At 45.2% G+C, this 17,832-nt stretch overlaps 1 protein-coding gene across 7 annotated transcripts in view; it reads left to right on the top strand.

Moving 5' to 3' along the window:
• The window catches only part of ALDH18A1 (aldehyde dehydrogenase 18 family member A1), a 36,776-nt gene extending 22,276 nt beyond the window's left edge, over positions 1-14,500 (top strand). For 5 of the 7 annotated variants that reach the window (XM_061376758.1, XM_061376757.1, XM_061376754.1 and 2 more), the window contains 8 exons: positions 476-575; positions 2,312-2,532; positions 8,036-8,173; positions 8,282-8,477; positions 8,630-8,751; positions 10,806-10,992; positions 12,558-12,653; positions 13,686-14,500. In XM_061376758.1, coding sequence (XP_061232742.1) covers positions 476-575; positions 2,312-2,532; positions 8,036-8,173; positions 8,282-8,477; positions 8,630-8,751; positions 10,806-10,992; positions 12,558-12,653; positions 13,686-13,867 — 1,242 coding nt within the window. In that variant the 3' untranslated portion in view covers positions 13,868-14,500. The remainder of the gene's footprint in view (positions 1-475; positions 576-2,311; positions 2,533-8,035; positions 8,174-8,281; positions 8,478-8,629; positions 8,752-10,805; positions 10,993-12,557; positions 12,654-13,685) is intronic. The other 2 variants (XM_061376759.1, XM_061376760.1) reach the window with 2 other exon arrangements.
• Positions 14,501-17,832: the final 3,332 nt, after the last annotated feature.

Below are 17,832 nucleotides of genomic sequence, written 5' to 3'. Positions count from 1 at the left end.
AATGTACCTTGGGGCTATGAAGTAATATATGCTTTCATATGGGTTTTTAAAAATGTTAATAGTGTTGAATATCACACAGAAATTAATTGTGCTCAGAGCTGCCGAAGAATTAACTGGAGAAACTTCCTCCATTCAATCCTGTGGGTAGTGTATGCAAAAGAGGAGACGCAGACAACCAATTACTACTCCACAGTTGGGTAGAATAGTTGCAGCTGTTGCAAAGAAGAGAAAGTGGTCTTAAAGAAAGAACATTCTGGGTTTGGGGAAGAAGACTGGGCATGAAAAGCAAGATAATAAACAGCAAAGGCTGAAGCAGTGTTCAGCCTCATTTTTTCAATGTGATGCAGGCCCCAAGTATTCAGGGAGTCAAGACACTGAGAGGTTGTGGTCAACATAAATGGACTGAAGGTGACCAGATGTCAACTAATGTGAACTTTGTATAAGAAGTCAGTTCAGAAACTGTTTTCTCTTTCAGAGAGCAGAAATTATTTATCGTCTTGCTGACTTACTAACTGACCAGAGAGAAGAAATTCTCTTGGCAAACAAAAAGGACCTAGAAGAGGCTGAAAATAAAGGTAATATTTCAAGTCCTTCCATGGTAATCCTATTGTCTTGAGCCTCTTGGAGCCTCAAAGGAAATGAGCAGAACTACCATCTTCCGTCTCCTGGGATTGAGTAGTATGACTGTCACAGAGTCGTGAACCCAGGACCTTGAGACCTTCTCAGTGTAGACAGCTACAGCTTCCTTAATTATAGAATCATAGAATCATGGAATAGTTAGGGTTGGAAAGGACCTTAAGATCATCAAGTTCCAACCCTCCTGCCATGGGCAGGGACACCTCACACTACACCATATCACCCAAGGCCTCGTCCAATTATTTAAAACAGGTGCCTTCATCAGGGAAGATCCCAAGGCCTTGTAAAACATAAAGCAGTGTATTGTAATAAATAAATAAATAAATAAAAATCAGGGCTCCGTTTTGTCAAAGGAGGCTTGCTTAAAAATTAAATATGACAAACATCACCTCTATTACTTTCATGCATAAAGTGAGTATTTTCTGGGCTGCTTATATTTATTTTTGGCTCCTGAAGAGAAAGCTATTGTCTCTATACTTAAATTGCTGGTATCTAAAAAAATTCATGCCCCCTTCTGACTAAGGAAGGTTTCCTTTAGGTAGCTTGGATTAAGCCCATTCTTCCATGTTAGACTGATAATATTGTCAGAAATTGGGATTGGGATGGCAAATGTATGAAAATGCCATATCATGAATTGCAATACTTTGTGGAAGAAGCCAGAGAACCTTTTTTTTTTTGTTTGTTTTTGTTTTTGTTACTGACCAGAGCACTTGAGGGGATGTAGCTGGGTTAACTTATTGTCTGAATGTGTTCAGACTAGAAAATGCAGACAGTTGTTGAGCAGTCTGAACAGAAATGCTGTGCATGCATCTGTGCTTTGAGATTTCTAGCTGTAATCTAGAAAGATGAAATTACTGCCCAAACCTTCCAGAACTACTGCAAGGATATAAACTTGTGAGAAATTCAGACGTATAGCAGTACTAGAAATTGAAAAAAACCTTACCTTTGTGGATGTTGATGTTGCTTCATGTACAAATTACTTAAACCGCATTAAGTGAAAATGTGGTGGTGGGTGAAATCATTGTCACATTTGAGCTGTTTTATTGTGGCGACTGGACTTAATGCTGTGCATTTTTCATCTCAGGTGGGTTTCTTGCTAGGGTGTAGGAAATAACTGAATTTTTCTTAGGTTAAGTTGCATTTGCTTGAGCCAAGGCAGACCAATCTATGGAATCATAGAATTGTTTAGGTTGGAAAAGACCATTAAGATCATTAAGTCCAGCCATAAATCTACTATTGCCATATCCACCACTAAACCATGTGCCACATCTGTATGACTTTTAAATCCGTCTAGGGACGGTAACTCCACCACTGCCCTGGACGGCGTGCTCCAATGCATGACAGCCCTTTTGGTGAAGACAGTTTTACCAATATTAGGTCTAAACCTCCCCGGCTTAACTTGAGGCTATTTCCTTTTGTCCTTTTGCTTGTTACTTGGGAGACTGATCCCACCTCACTGCAACCTCCTTTCAGACAGTTGTAGGGAGCGATAAGATCCCCCCTGAGCCTTCTCCAGACTAAACCTCCCAGGTCCCTCAGCCAGGTTCCCCATCACCCTTGTGCTCCAAGCCCTGCACCAGCTCCATTGCCCTTCTCTGGCCCCTCTTCAGCACCTCAATGTCTCTCTTGTAGCAAGGGCCCCCCTGTCTCCAGCCCAGTTTTTCCTTGCTTTTAGGGAGATTGGCCCTTCCATTGTTGAAACGTCTGAGCCTGTCTACATCGAAGCTGAACAGCTTGGCTATTGGTCTGCGTCAGATCGCAGCATCCTCACAGGACAGCGTTGGCCGTGTAATTCGCCGAACACGAATAGCAAAAGACCTGGATTTGGAGCAGGTGACAGTGCCTATTGGCGTCCTTCTCGTGATCTTTGAGTCCCGACCTGACTGCCTTCCACAGGTAAGGAAGGCATATTTACATTGTTGCAAATTCTTTGATGCCAAAATAAAGGGTATTTCTGTTGGTGGGCAACTGGGAGGCTCTGAGAAGTACTCTCTCAGAGGATTCTTGTGTAGATTATTCTAAAATTGGTTTTGTTGGCATCCCTGTGTTTCCTGCAGAAGTACTGTTAGGACTTCCTTCTGCAGAGTTATTCAGGCCTGGGTTGTTTAGGTTGTGCGGTTTTTATTTGTTTTTTGGTTTTTTGTTTTGTTATTTTGGGGTTTGTTGATGTGCTTTTGTTGGGTTTGGTGGTGCTTTTTTGTTTTTTTTTTTTAATAAACCCAACATAAGAGTTATTTTCAGATGATGAAAGTTCTCCATTTGTCTTAAAAATTCATGTTCAGTGCCTGACTGATAGCGTGGGAGGCTCCTAGCAATGAGCACTTGTTTTATCTGTCCATGCTGTGTACAGCTGAGCTGCAGACTAGAATTAAACAGGAGCTGTGAAATACAGATGCTAGCAATTAACTGTAACTGTTAGGAATACATGGTTAAAAAAACAAACCAATAAAAAATTGCTGAGCACAGAAAGCACAGAAGTTGCAGGCTTTGAGAGATCTGTCCTGTACTGACACTGCTTGTGTGAGGCGGAATGATAACTGTTACTCAGTTGCTGTGAGATGGGTTTCACGAAGAATGCTGTTCTGAGTTCTTGGGTGCTGACGTTTCTGGAAGGGCTGGTGAAATCTTGACAGGTGTACTGTAAATGAATGTCATTTATATTGTGCTGGGAATAAGGCCGGCATTTTAAAAATCAAATACCTTCATCTGCAGCACTGTGTGGGACTGTTGGTGTCAGTAAATGCTATTATAATGCATGCAAATATGGGGACTGAACTAATATTACAGAGGCAACCTTAATCTTATTTTCTAACTCCGAACTACTATACTGAGAAACTGTAGTAGATTTTTAATAAGTAAACAAAAAAAAAAACTTCACAGTTCACAAGTTGTTTCCCACAATTAACATTAGTGTCTAGGAAGATGGATTGAAGAGTTCTCTAACATGAGCAGGTGTCTGAAGAGAAAGTGATGGTTACAGACAGTTTATAAGGAAGAGGGATTCAACCAATGAGCAACGTGGTACTTCATGGCTAAATTACACAGTATCACAGTATCACAGTAGGTTAGAGATTGGAAGGGACCTCAAAAGATCATCTAGTCCAATCCCCCTGCCGGAGCAGGAACACCTAGATAAGATTACACAGGAACGTGTCCAGGCGGGTCTTGAATGTCTCCAAAGAAGGAGATTCCACAACCTCCCTGGGCAGCCTGTTCCAGTGTTCCGTCACCCTCACTGAGAAGAAGTTTCTTCTCAGGTTTAAGTGGAACCTCTTGTGCTCCAATTTGTATCCATTACCCCTTGTCCTTTCATTGTTTGCCACTGAGAAGAGCCTGGCTCCATCCTCGTGACACTCCCCCTTTATATATTTATATACACTAATAAGGTCACCCCTCAATCTCCTCTTCTCCAAACTGTAGAGACCCAGCTCCCTCAGTCTTTCCTCATAAGGGAGATGCTCCACTCCCTTAATCATCTTAGTTGCCCTGCGCTGGACTCTCTCCAGCAGGTCCCTGTCCTTTTTAAACTGAGGGCCCCAGAACTGGACACAATATTCCAGATGAGGTCTCACCAGGGCAGAGTAGAGGGGAAGGAGGACCTCTCTCGACCTACTAACCACCCCCCTTCTAATACACCCCAGGATGCCATTGGCCTTCTTGGCCACAAGGGCACAGTGTCGGCTCATGGTCACCCTGTCGTCCACCAGGACCCCCAGGTCCCTCTCCCCTACACTGCTCTCTAACAGGTCGTTCCCCAGCCTATACTGGAACCTGGGGTTGTTCCTGCCCAGATGCAGGACTCTACACTTTCCCTTGTTATATTTCATCAAGTTATTCCCCGCCCAGCTCTCCAGCCTGTCCAGGTCCCTCTGGATGGCAGCACAGCCTTCTGGCGTGTCGGCCACCCCTCCCAGCTTAGTGTCATCAGCAAACTTGCTGATAGTACACTCAATTCCCTCATCTAAATCGTTGATGAATATATTAAATAATACTGGTCCCAGTACCGACCCTTGAGGCACTCCACTAGATACAGGCCTCCAACTAGACTCCGCCCCATAGACTACAACTCTCTGGCTTCTCTCCTTCAGCCAGTTCACAGTCCACCTCACTACCCGATCATCCAGACCACACTTCCTCAATTTAGCCGCAAGGATGCTGTGGGAGACCGTGTCAAACGCTTTGCTGAAGTCGAGGTAGACCACATCCACCGCTCTACCATCATCCATCCACCGTGTTATTTCCTCATAAAAGGCTACAAGATTGGTCAAGCACGACTTCCCCTTGGTGAAGCCATGTTGACTGCCCCTCATAACCCTCTTATCCTTGATATGCCTTAAGATGGCACCAAGGATAAGGTGTTCCATCACTTTCCCAGGAACGGAGGTGAGGCTAACCGGTCTATAGTTACCCGGGTCCTCCTTCTTGCCCTTTTTGAAGACAGGAGTGACATTTGCTTTCCTCCAGTCCTCAGGCACCTCTCCCGTTTCCCAAGACTTGGTAAAGATGATGGAGAGCGGTCTAGCAATGACCTCAGCCAGTTCCCTCAGCACCCGCGGGTGCATCCCATCTGGACCCATGGATTTATGGATATCCAGATTGCTCAACTGGTCTTTAACCCATTCCTCATCGACTAAGGCAGACCGCTCCGTTGACCTATCTTCATCCGGGGTCTCAGCGGTACAGGGCTCTTCAGGACTGCCTCCAGCAGAGTAGACAGAGACAAAGAAGTCATTCAGTAACTCTGCCATCTCTGTATCTTCTGTCACCAGGGCACCCGTCCCGTTCATCAGCGGGCCTACATTGCCTCTGGTGTTAGTTTTACCTGCCATGTATTTGAAAAAGCTCTTTCTGCTGTCCTTGACCCCTCTCGCCAGCTTTATTGTGAGTGCTTCCCATTTCACATTGAAAGGGAGTGTGCTCTAGGCAAAGTCCCTGTGAAATGACAAGGCACTAACCTCCCATGTCTACCATTATTAGCAGCCTCACACTTGCAGGCCCTTGTCCTTGTAGGGGACTTCAACCTCCCCGATATCTCAGAGGGGCCCAACACAAGCAATCCAGGAGGTTCCTCGATTGTGTGGAAGACAACTTTCTCTTGAAAATGACAGAGGAGCTGACAAGGAGAGGGGCCATGCTTGACCTCATGCTCACCAACAGGAAGGGGCTGGTGGGGAATGCGATGCTCCAAGGCAGCCTTGGCTGCAGCAATCATGAGATGGTGGAGTTCAGGATCCTCGGGGCAGTGAGAAGGGCATGCAGCAAGCTCACTGCCCTGCACTACAAGAGACCAGACTTGGACCTCTTCAGGACCCTGCTCAATAAGGTTCCATGGGATAAAGCCCTACAGGGCAGGGGGGACCAAGACTGTTGGTTGATATTCAAGGATCACCTGCTTCAAGCTCAGGAGTGTTGTGTGCTGACAAGAAGGAAACGGGGCAAGAAGGCCAGGAGGCCTCAATGGCTGCATAAGGAAGTGCTGAGAAAACTTAGAAGAGAAAAAGAAGCTTATACAAAGCGGAAGCAAGGACAGGTAACCCGGGAAGGATACAGGGATGCTGTCCAGGAAGCAAGGGCTCAGGTCAGGAGGGGTAAAGGCCAGTTAGAATTGAGACTGTCCAGGGATGATAAGGGTAACAGGAAGGGCTTCTGTAGGTATGTAGCCACCAAAACAAAGCCTATGGGTAATGTGAGCCCTCTCTGGAAGCAAACAGGAGAACTGGCTACCCTGGATTTGGAGAAGGCTGAGGTTTGCAGTGACTTCCTTGCATCAGTCTTCACTGGTAAATGCTCTGACCACACCACCCAAGCCTTGGAAGACAAATCCAGGGACTGTGAGAATGAAGACCTTAGGCCAACCGTAGGAGAGGAACAGGTTCGAGACCATCCTAAAAACCTGAACATGCACAAGATCATGGGTCCTGATGAAATCCATCTGCAGGTCCTGAAAGAGCTGGCGAATGAAGTTGCTAAGCTGCTGGCCATCATATTTGAAAAATCATGGCAGTCAGGTGAAGTTCCCGATGACTGGAAAAAGGGAACTATAACCCCCCTTTTCAAGAAGGGGAAAATGGATGACCCCGGGAATTAAAGACCAGTCAGTCTCACCTCTGTGCCTGGCAAAATCTTCGAGCAGATTCTCCTGGAAGGCATGCTAAGGCACACGAAGAACAACAAGGTGCTTGGTGACAGCCAGCATGGCTTCACTAAGGGGAAATCCTGCCTGACCAATTTCGTGGCCTTTTATGAAGGGCTACAGAACTGATGGACAGCGGTAGAGCAGCTGACATCATCTCCCTGGACTTGTGTAAAGCGTTCAACACCATCTCGCACAACATCCTTGTCTCTAAACTGGAGAGACATCAGTGTGATGGATAGACTGCTTGGTGGATAAAGAACTGGCTGGATGGCTGCACACAGAGGTTCTGGAGAGGAGATGACTTTTTTCTAAAGGAGTGTAAATTTTTTTTTTTTTTTTTGCTTCCCTCCCCCTTCTCCCAAAGAGGTGGACAAATTGTGAGGCCATTGTGAATAGGATCGGGGTGAGAAAGACAGAAAGGGATACAAAAATAATGTAAGTCTGGGAAGAGAGCCTTGTCGTGTCTGACACACTCTTCTGTAGAAAAGAACAAAAAACTGAAACAAACAGTAAGACCTACCATCACTTGGTTTTCAGTTTTGTGGGGAAAACACCAATAAGAACTAGTGTCTGGAGATTTAACGACTTGGGTATATATTTTCAACAGCAGAAGTAATTTTTTATCAACATCCAAAAAGCAGTTGCATTTTCAAAGCACTTTTTGAAATACGGTCCGCTTAAGTTGCTGGTCTCAAATGGGTGAAATTTGGCACCTTAAACAGAAAGGCAACAGCATCAGTCAGTTGCTTCTGATTATGAACATGAAAGAAAACCTATATAGGTGATGCTGGGCCTACTGTCTACAACGGTTTTTCCTCATACTTGCAGCAAGTGTTGTCTGATTGTGACTTCTGTTCAGACAGCACAATAAAAATGTTCTTCCTGCTTATAGAAGAGCTCATTAGCCATTTTCTCCGAGAGTGATTGGGGACAGAAGCCCTTGCGCCTAAAATTATTCTCCTTGGGGTGATTGCCCATATAGCTACCTAATTCATACTGGAGTCTACATCCAGGGTTTTCTCTGACTTCCCCGCTGCAGTCTGCCCCTGGCAACAGTACCCTGAAAACTCAGGTTTGTTCCTGAAACGCTTAACACATTTCATTTCTGTAGTTTTTTTTTCCTGTGTGGCATAGAATGAAAACCGTAAATTCACATTGAGGCTAAAAATCCTGTTATTATTTTGTGGGTGTTATTCTGATAGAAGAGACAGATTACTCTGTCTCTGCACCCCCCCTCCCATTGAATAAATTCTTTTCTGACAGGTGTCTGCTTTGGCCATAGCCAGTGGAAATGGCCTACTTCTTAAAGGAGGGAAGGAGGCAGCACATAGCAATCAAATCCTTCATCATCTGACACAAGAAGCACTCTCCATTCATGGAGTCAGAGATGCAGTGCAACTAGTAAGAGCCTAGAATTAAATCAATGATTTCTTTGATGTGGTATGTATAAAAAGTATGGGCAGAACTTGAGTGTTCAAACTGTCGATTGTTTGTATTCAACTACTACAGGTGAACACAAGAGAAGAAGTAGAAGATCTCTGTCGTTTGGATAAGCTGATAGACCTAATCATTCCACGTGGTTCATCACAGCTAGTCAGAAATATCCAGAAAGCTGCTAAGGGAATCCCAGTGATGGGACACAGTGAAGGGATCTGTCACGTGTATGTGGACACAGATGCCAGTGTTGAGAAGGTTACACGAATAAGTAAGCTGGGAGAGGGTGACTTAAATCACACAGATGTAATTGAACTTGGTATCTTGAGTATGCAATATGGTGATGGTAATTGATAATTCATATGCTGTTCAAAATCTTTGTTGTAAATACTGTGTAACCAATTATCTACTCTTAAACCTCAGTCAGAGACTCAAAGTGTGAATATCCTGCTGCCTGTAATGCTTTGGAAACTCTCTTAATTCATCGAGACTTGCTGAGAACCCCGTTGTTCGATCAAATCATAGACATGTTGAGAGTAGAACAGGTTAGTCACTCATACTTGTGTTTTGTTCTGTTGCCTTTTTTTTTCCTAGCACTTTAGAAACTTTTGATCTGGCTAGTGTAGCCGTACTTAGTTTTATGACAGCATAACACTTAAGTAAGTTTCTTCATACATGTAAATGAACTTACAGAAGAACTTTCTCTAATTCTCCACACAACTTCAAGGCTTTTTGTAGAAATGACCTGAAAGCAGCTTCTTCAGGACAGCTATGTGCCATTATTGGGATACAAATAACTTCCTTTTGTATAGCACAAATGATCTGCCTTGAAAAAGCATACACACAGCCCTTGCTCTACCCTTCTTAATTATGATTTAATTGCTGTTAACCTCCCAGATGCAAGGCCTCTTCTTCATTAATTTAGTGAATTCACTTTATGTTTTTCTCCTTTGTGAATATGTTTCAGCCCCATTTTTTAAACTTTTCATCTTGCCTGCCCATTATCCCCACCCTCCTAGTATGTCAAAGAAACAGTCAAAGGCCAGCATACTAATTAGTTGTCTTGACATGGGTAATGGTTTTCTCAATACAGGTAGCAGAGGTGCAGTGGGAGAGAAATATCCATGAAGTAGCGCGAACTGCACATAAATCAAGGATTTTCACACAGCAGTGTGTGTTTGGCAAGTAGAGCATACAGGCAGTGATTAATGCAGTTAAATTAGGGAGGCCGTATGCCCTGATGATGTTGAAAGGGTCACAGTAGAAGAAGCTGATAGGTAATCAGGAGCAAGTCCTCACTTAATGGATTTTTTTTTTTTTTAATGTCATTTGGTTGCTTATCGGGAAGGGCAGAGTGAAGGGTGGGTCTTCAGACTTTGGATGAGGGGAGTGTGAGGACTAGTACGTTTCCACCACTACCCATCTAGCTCCTAATACAGTGGGGAGGATGTTACCTCTGTCTGATATGACCTGACAACAAGAAACATGCAAACACAGAATCCCAGACTGGTTTGGGTTGGAAAGGACCTTAAGATCATCCAGTTCCAACATCCTGCCATGGACAGGGTCGCCTCATACTAAACCATGTTGCCCAAGGCTCTATCCAGCCTGGCCTTGAACACTGCCAGAGATGGAGCATTTACCACTTCTTTGGGCAACCTGTGCCAGTGCCTCACCACCCTAACAGTAAAGAACTTCTTCCTTTATGTCTAACCTGAACTTCCCCTGTTTTAGTTTAAACCCATCACCCCTTGTCCTGTCACCACAGTCCCTGATGAAGAGTCAATCTCCAGCATCCTTGCAGGCCTGCTTCAGATTGAGCAGGATTTTGCAAGTAAAGTAATTTACAGTTGCACAAGAAAATGCCATTCTACAGATACCTTCTTAAAAGCCTCCAAGTTTTGCAGACTTGTGCCTTATTTCCCATTTATGCTTGTCTTGTCAAAATTTCCTGTGTTTTGTTTGCATGGGGATTTCTTTGCTGTATCGATTGTATATTGTCTCTCATTGTTTAGGTGTCTCAGCTGCTGTGATTGTGGGTTGAAAGATAGATAGTTTGATATGCAAAAGAAAGAGGGAGAAGAAAGGGGAAGGAGGAGGGAAGGAGAGGCAGCAATGGACAATCAACCCCCAAAAGCCATACAAGTGAGGCAAAACTTATTACTCACCATCTGCCACATGCAGACCAAATCCCAGCCAGTTTCTGAGCAATGCCTATCTTCTTCTTCAAAAAACCCTTCCCTCAGTTTGTATTGCTGTGCATGATTTTATATGGCATGTAATATCCCTTCAGTCAGTTCAGGTCAGCTGTGGTGGTTCTGTCCCCTCCCAACTTCCTGCACAATCCCAACTTTTTTGCCTGGAGAACAGTGTGGTTTGGGGGGAGGGAAGAGAAAGCCTTGATGCTGTGCAAGCTGTGTTCAGCAACAACCAAAAATACTAGTTTGTTTTCAAAACTGTTTTAGTTCCAAGTGCAAAACATAGCACCATAGGGCTGCTGAGAAGAAAATTCACTCTGTCCCACACAGTATCAGAAGCCACACTTTCACCTGGAACACATTGGTATGGTCTGCAGCACAAAATGTTTCTGTCATTGTAGGTGAAGATTCACGCTGGCCCAAAGTTTGCATCTTACTTGACATTCAGCCCTTCAGAAGTGAAATCTCTCCGCACAGAATATGGGGACCTGGAGTGCTGCATTGAGGTGGTGGACAGTGTCCAAGAGGCTGTTGAACACATCCACAAGTATGGAAGTTCTCACACAGATGTTATCATTACAGAGAATGGTTAGTGATCAGTCTGCTTCCTTAAGCTACTGTTTTAGTTTGCCGATTCTTGGTGTTAGTGTAGCCACTTACATTGCAATAGTTGTTCTTCTCTTGGGTCTGTAGCAGGCATAACCAACTGGAGGCCTATGAGTTAAATGTGCCTACAGTCCTGTTTAGCTCAGAGAAAACATGTTGTTTGACCCTTATTCACCATTTTAAGGAATATGCTTGAGTGAATGGCCAATGGCAAGTTAGCACATGCTCTTGCCAGGCAAATTGCTTTCTGTTCCTGTATCATGCAGACTTACTGCATCAGAAAGTTTTGCAGGAACATCTCCTGTATCCTGAAGATGTCCTGAGGCCTCTAAAGGCTGGTGGGAATAAGGATTGTAGGGAAGATGAGACTTTATCCACTTTATCTTCCCATGTCATTTTTATGCCTTGTAAACAAGGACCACAAATGTTTTCTCCCTACTTCTTCCAGTCCTTCCCACTTCTGCATCCCTAGTACAAAAGCTGCGTTGATCTCAGTTCGCAGTTTCTTGCCTCTTAGTTGTGAACCTGTGCTCCTTTTTTGCAGCTCTGTGCTGCTCCCATCCCTAGCACCTGCCCCACATGCAGTTTGAACATTGTGCCAGTTCAAAATGTAGCTAGGGCTGCAGCCAAACGTTGATTCTCCAACCAGACCAAACCTGGAACTCCTGAGGATCAGCTGCAGTAAGTTCATGTTGATCTGCGGGTGGGCAGATGTGTGAGTCAAGCAGACTTCTGTTTCTGTACCTCTTGCTGAGCTTAAATGAGTGTCACCAAAAGGTATGCATTTGATACCATAACCTACTGCCATGGGGCTGGTGCACTAGTGATTTGCTAGGGAGTGTACTGGAAATATAGCTGATCTTTAATATAGCTTAATATAAACTTAAAGCTTAATGTCACGAAGATCTGTAATCATACTAAGTTTATAAGTCATCCTTGTCACTAAGGACCTGCAGCTCTCAGTTTTACAGAGAACAGAGTCCTCCAGAGGACTAGACTTGTATGATTCTGCTTGAGCTTGCTCATGTCTTGCATGTTCTGTGTTAAACAGATTTAGTTAGCTGATTTCATGGGCTATTTCTGCTGTTGGGTATTTCCCAAGTATTACCTGAAATAGCAATTAAGCTTAGGATTTTTTTATTATCTGGAACAATTCCATGTCTAAGATTTAATGGAGAGCTGACTCTGTAGTTTAACTGTCTCAGTTTGACTGCAAAATACTGTTTGGGGCAGTTGTCCTTTCTCCCCAGTCATATTAACTATCCCTGTTTGCAGGTTCTGGGCAAGATGTGGTTAGAATTGGAGTGCTTTTGCTTTCTTCTAATCTTTGCAAACTTCTTGTAACATTTGCAGCTGTGTCTACTTGATAAGCGTATCGTGAAGATGGTATAAATAAACATGTCTTAGCCCAGGCTGCTTAAATACTGTCTGATAAGTCTCCATGTGAAAGTTGTATTGTTACCTGTTCACTGTACTGTGTTGTATTTACTGGAGTGCATGATCATTCTCTATGTACTGGATTTTATTTTTCTCTGCCTCTTCCCCAGAGAAAACAGCAGAGTTCTTCCTCCAGCATGTGGACAGTGCATGTGTTTTCTGGAATGCCAGCACCCGATTCTCTGATGGCTATAGATTTGGACTTGGTAAGGGAGAAAATACTGCAGGGATGTGACTGCAGGATTTGCTGTTGTATGAAAAGTGTAGCAGTCTGAGTCCTGGAAGATAGAATTAGTCTCTGATCTTACTGTTTAATACGAGGTTTTCAGGAAAGGTACCACAGGAAAAGTTGAAGCCTAGACATTTCATCCGTCTGGAACGACAGACAGTTTAGTATCTCTTTCCTATCAGCACCGGCTAATACTGCTTCACAGACTACATAGATTAATTTAGCATAGGAAGCAAAGATGTTTTGGATCCTTTGAAGTTCTATTCAGTCAGAACAAAGTATGCTGTATGCACATAATGCTAGAACAATGCAACACAGGATCTGAAACTAGTGAACAGTTTTTCTTTTGCTTATCTTTCTAATGATGCTGTAACGAATGCCATACTTCATTCCTGCTGGGCCGACTGAGCTGCTGTCCGGTGTGCCAGCCCTGCGGTGTTGAAGAACGAAAGGCAGAAACAAACAGAGTATCTGTTGCTTAAATAAAGAGGTGCACCTACCATGATTGCAGAATACAAGGGAAATATTCCTTCCTGAGGCAGAAACTCGGAAATCTCCATAGCAGGCTATTACTGTGTCAGCTGGAACATTTAGTGTTCTGTTGGATTAAAAAAATTCTAGCTAGGGTCTTGCAGTACCTCCTCAACATGATTAAAAAGGACAGAAGATGAGATTACAATTGTGATTAATGTAGTATTTAAAAATTAAAAAAAAAAAAAAAAAAAAGGATTAAACTCCCAGGAAATGAGTCTATGATCCAATATGAGAGGTACGTTTTCATTCACATCTTTCTCTCTGTACCAGCCAGAAGTATAAACATTACAAGTTATAATGAAATAGTTAAGCTCCTCTAACTTTTAAATCAGGTAAACATCTGGCATTTTGAGGGGAGCAGAGAAAAGCCGATAACTGAGAGGCAGCTGGTTTTACCTAAAGGTGCAAAATTCATAAATATGAAGTGAACATCTTCCGAAGATTAACTATCTTTTATCTTGTTTGCTTCTTGCAGGTGCTGAAGTGGGAATTAGTACTTCTCGTATCCATGCACGTGGACCAGTGGGAATTGAAGGACTCTTAACTACAAAGTGGTTGCTGAGGGGGGACAATCATGTTGTTTCTGACTTCTCGGAGCATGGGAGCATGAAGTATCTTCATGAGAGCCTCCCTCTCCCTCAGAGAAATACCAGTTGAGAACATGAGGGCAGCGGGAAGCCCCAGGGCTATAAATAGTTCTGGAGATGTTCAGACTTCAGGGCACTCTGGGGATGGGGTTTAGTTTTCATCGTCAGGAACATTATTCTCAGTCACTCCACAGTACAACAAGTACCAAATTATCCCATCTGTGAGATTATTTTTTTTATTTCTGACTCTGTTTCTTAGTGTTTGCAAACTGACCTGACTTCTCCCAGAGATAGAATTCTTCAAAACACAGGTAACTAAGGAAAGATTTAAATACCTGGTGTGTTCTTTTTTATCCCCTTGTTACTCCTAGCAAATATGCTTAGTGGCAGAGCATCAGTTTTTTCTAAGTCTTTGTGCTGTTCAGCTGCTGTCTGTCCTGAGAACAAGCCAGATAGCTGCGGGAGTTCTGTTTGGGTGGTTGGTTTTTGTTTTGTTTTTCTCCCTTCTGTCTTACAATCAAGGCAGCTCTTGAAAGCCAGAAAGCTTTACACTTTCATTCTTTGTATTTGATTACTCTTGTGGTTAAGAGCATAGGTGTTTCAAATGCATAAGCTTTTGACCAAGAAACCTTTTATATCTCATTTCTTTGTATTGATTACTATTGTAGATAAATAACGCAACTGTCTCTCCCGTGAACTTTGATACCTATTTGTACCGAAGGTTTATTTTTCTTTAGTTTCATATAAAACTTGACCTTCTGCAACCCCTCCACCGAGAGCAGTGCTGCTTCCTCACTGTTGGCGTGCACAACGCCGGCCGGCACGCTTCTTCCCCCGCGTGCTGCAGCGAGGGCCGGATCTCCCGCCCCATGACCCTGCAGCGACACTTCCGGTTAGCGCATGCGCTGACGCCGGGGAAGGGAGCGGGGCGCTGCGGTAGCCGCGGGTGGTTCCCGGGCTCCGGGGGCGGCCTGGAGCCGCAGCGCGGCACGGCAGCTCAGGCCGGCTGCGCCGGGAGCGCGGTGAGCGGGGCGCTTTTCCCAGCCTTGTCCGGCCGTGAGGGTCCTGGTGTCTCGGCGCTGGGGACGCGGACGGCCGGGAGCGGCGGGCAGGGGCTGTAGCAGGACGGGCATGCCGTGGACGCCTATGCGACATGGCTGGCCTGGCGAAAGGGAGTTTAAAGCTGAACGATCGAGCAGGTTTGGGAATGGTTGATCGAGGCACAATAACTGCAACCGTGAGAGAGTTACTGGAGAAGCAAGAAGACGGGGTAAAAACCATCTCCCCACCGCCGGGTACCTGGCGGCCCTCTAAGCAAGTAAAGCTTTCCCTGAGCCTGCCCCCAGGCACTGAGGCCTGCGTGTCCTCTGCTCTCTACAGGCGCGCAGACAACCGCAGGACCCACGTGCACTCAGCATCTCTCGGGGGTGGGACTCCCCTGCTGACCCTCTGAGGCAGCCCTCTTCCTTCCACCTCATATGCTTCCCCTCCACCACCACTAAAATAGCCCTAAGAGTTCTGAAACCATCCATAAATCCTGTACAAAGCCCCCAGTACTCCTGTGATTCACTTACCCCCAAAACCAGAATACTTCATACTCTGCACCAGCATTTTCACCTTCCATTGCTCTATTGCACTACTGATCATTCCTCCTTTCTTCTCCTTATACTTCCACATTCCTCTGCCTATCTGTCCACCTCTTTCTACTGAAGTCTCTCTTTCCCTCCTCTGCTGCTTGGGCCTCTTTCCTGTCCTAATCCGAGAGGCACGTGCAGTACCCAGCAGCAGCATGGCAGCATAGTGGCCTTAGGTGCTGCCAGCAGCATGTGAGGGCTGAAGCCGCTGGAGGCAAGTGAGACCCTTTGGCGAGTGCTGTTTGCTCCCCAAAAGCTTTTCCTGTTGGCCCGAGCCTCCTCCAAGTCCTGAAGTGGCAGCAGCCAGATAGACCTCAAATGTGCTGTCAGAAGCACCAGCAGGAGGGTCTCCAGCCAGGGGTGATCTGTGGTAATAACAGTTGCTGCTTCTTTGCCTCTCCCAGGGGCCACGCTGAGGATGCGGATGTCTGTTCCACCCCTGGGCATGTTGCTTAACTGCATCCACCTCAGGCTTGCATGAGCTGTCTCTGCCCAGTTTCACTCTCGTCACTTTCTGGGGGTGAAAAGGACAGGAGAGCACTTTGGCTGTGGGTGTGAGTTGTCACAGCTGAAGCTGTAGGGGCCAAAGAAAGTTAATGAAGATGAAATCAAAGGCCACCCAGCCAGCAGGTGCTTCTCATTGCAGGCAAGAGAGAGCCTATCTCTGGATGAGGAAGGATCCCTCATCCTTGTCTGCAGCAGCTCAGATTGCTGACCTGCACCACGGGGACTGTATGAGTCACCAGCGTTGCCATGTAGCTCACAGACGTGTGAGGCAATGTGTCTAGGAAGCTTTGTCTCCTAAGAGCTGTGAGACACCCACGTTTTCTCTGAGGTGGATGACAGCCTGGTGACTAGAGTTACAGAAGAGGAAGGGAAGAGACAAGGAGAAAGAAGTATCTGACCTGTCAAATTCACGCTTATGGAGCTGTTTCATGGGGTGTCTGGGAGTGCTGCCCTGCAAGGTCATACACAGATGGAGTTTTATGTGACTAAGCAAGGGTGGATTGCCGTGTTGGTGGCACTGTGTCAGAGAGCAGCACATGCAGCTGATGCCCAGCGCCAGCTTTCTGTCCTAACACATTAGGCTTAGGAGCAGGATTTCGATGTTTGCATTTAGGTAGCTGGTTTGTGGGTCAGCAGAGAGGGCTGTCCAGTGAGGCTTTACAGAGATGGAGCTTTAGGTGTGTAAGTAAGTGAGGATATCCCTGTTGTTGGCACCATTCTGGAGGGCAGCCTACGTAGAACCTGACCAGCTATTTGTGTTTGTACTAACACATTAGGTTTAGGCACAGAGTCTGGGCATTCACAGTTACGGAGATGGTTTATGGAGTGTATGAGAGCGCTGCCCTGCAAGGTCATACACAGATAGAGATTTACGTGGCTAAGCAAGGGTGGATTGCTGTGTCAGTGGCACTGTGTCGGAGAGCACCACATGTAGCTGATACCCAGCACCAGCTTTCTTTCCTAACACGTTAGGCTTAGGAGCAGGGTGTGGATATTGTCACCTAGGGAATTGTTTTCTGGGTCAGTGGAGAGTGCTGTCCAGTGTGACTTTACGGAGATGGAGCTTTAGATGGGTAAGTAAGTGAGGATATCCATATTGGTGGGACTGTTCTGGTGGGCACCATTTGTAGGAAATGCCCACCTATTTGTTTCTAGCCTAACACATAGGCTTGGGAATAGCTTCTGGACACACGCACTTAGGGAGCTGGCTTGTGTTTCACCAGAGACTGCTGTCCAGTGAAGCTTTACACAGATGGAGTAGGTGGCCAAGTAAGTGAGGATATACCTGTTGGGGGCACCATTCTGGAGGGCACCCTGTGTAGAACCTGACCAGCTATTTCTTTTTGTGTTTACACATTAGGTTTAGGCACAGAGTCTGAACATTCACACATAGGGAGCTGGTTTATGGGGTGTCTGAGAGCACTGCCCTGCGAGGTCATACACAGATGGAGATTTATGTCACTAAGAGTGACACAAATGGCACGAGCTCTGAGTGGCGAGTGTACGTCAGAGGATGACGATGAGACCTGCATTGGCCCATGCAGGAGGGCACTGTTTGGCACTGGTTGGCGGCAAGTCACCTTGGGTGTTTAGGGATGAGCAGCAGATGGTGAAGAGACAGGACTTCTTAAAGCTTTATCTCCAGATGTGAAGTCTTTAATCTGCTGTCAAGTAATCTCCAAATAAAGCCTTTGAAATTGGCTCTCTCATTCAGGATCCTAGTATAAAAGTGCCCTTACTTTCTGTGTTAGGAACTTGAGAGAGGAGGTAGTTGTTTGGTTGTGAGGTTTGATTTTTTTTCTTCTTATTTAGAAAGAGAATCCCCCTTACGACCAACTTTTTTGTCTCTTTGGGAAGCAAGGGGAGCTGCTGAGCTGAAATATAGTTGCTCAGG

Source organism: Neopsephotus bourkii, unplaced genomic scaffold (genome assembly GCF_033783945.1).
Source record: "Neopsephotus bourkii isolate Nb327-2 ecotype Australia unplaced genomic scaffold, CSIRO-AGI_Nbou_v1 NB_1735, whole genome shotgun sequence".
In the NCBI taxonomy this organism is placed as follows: domain Eukaryota; kingdom Metazoa; phylum Chordata; class Aves; order Psittaciformes; family Psittacidae; genus Neopsephotus; species Neopsephotus bourkii.
This window is presented reverse-complemented; position numbering and strand designations above follow the sequence as displayed.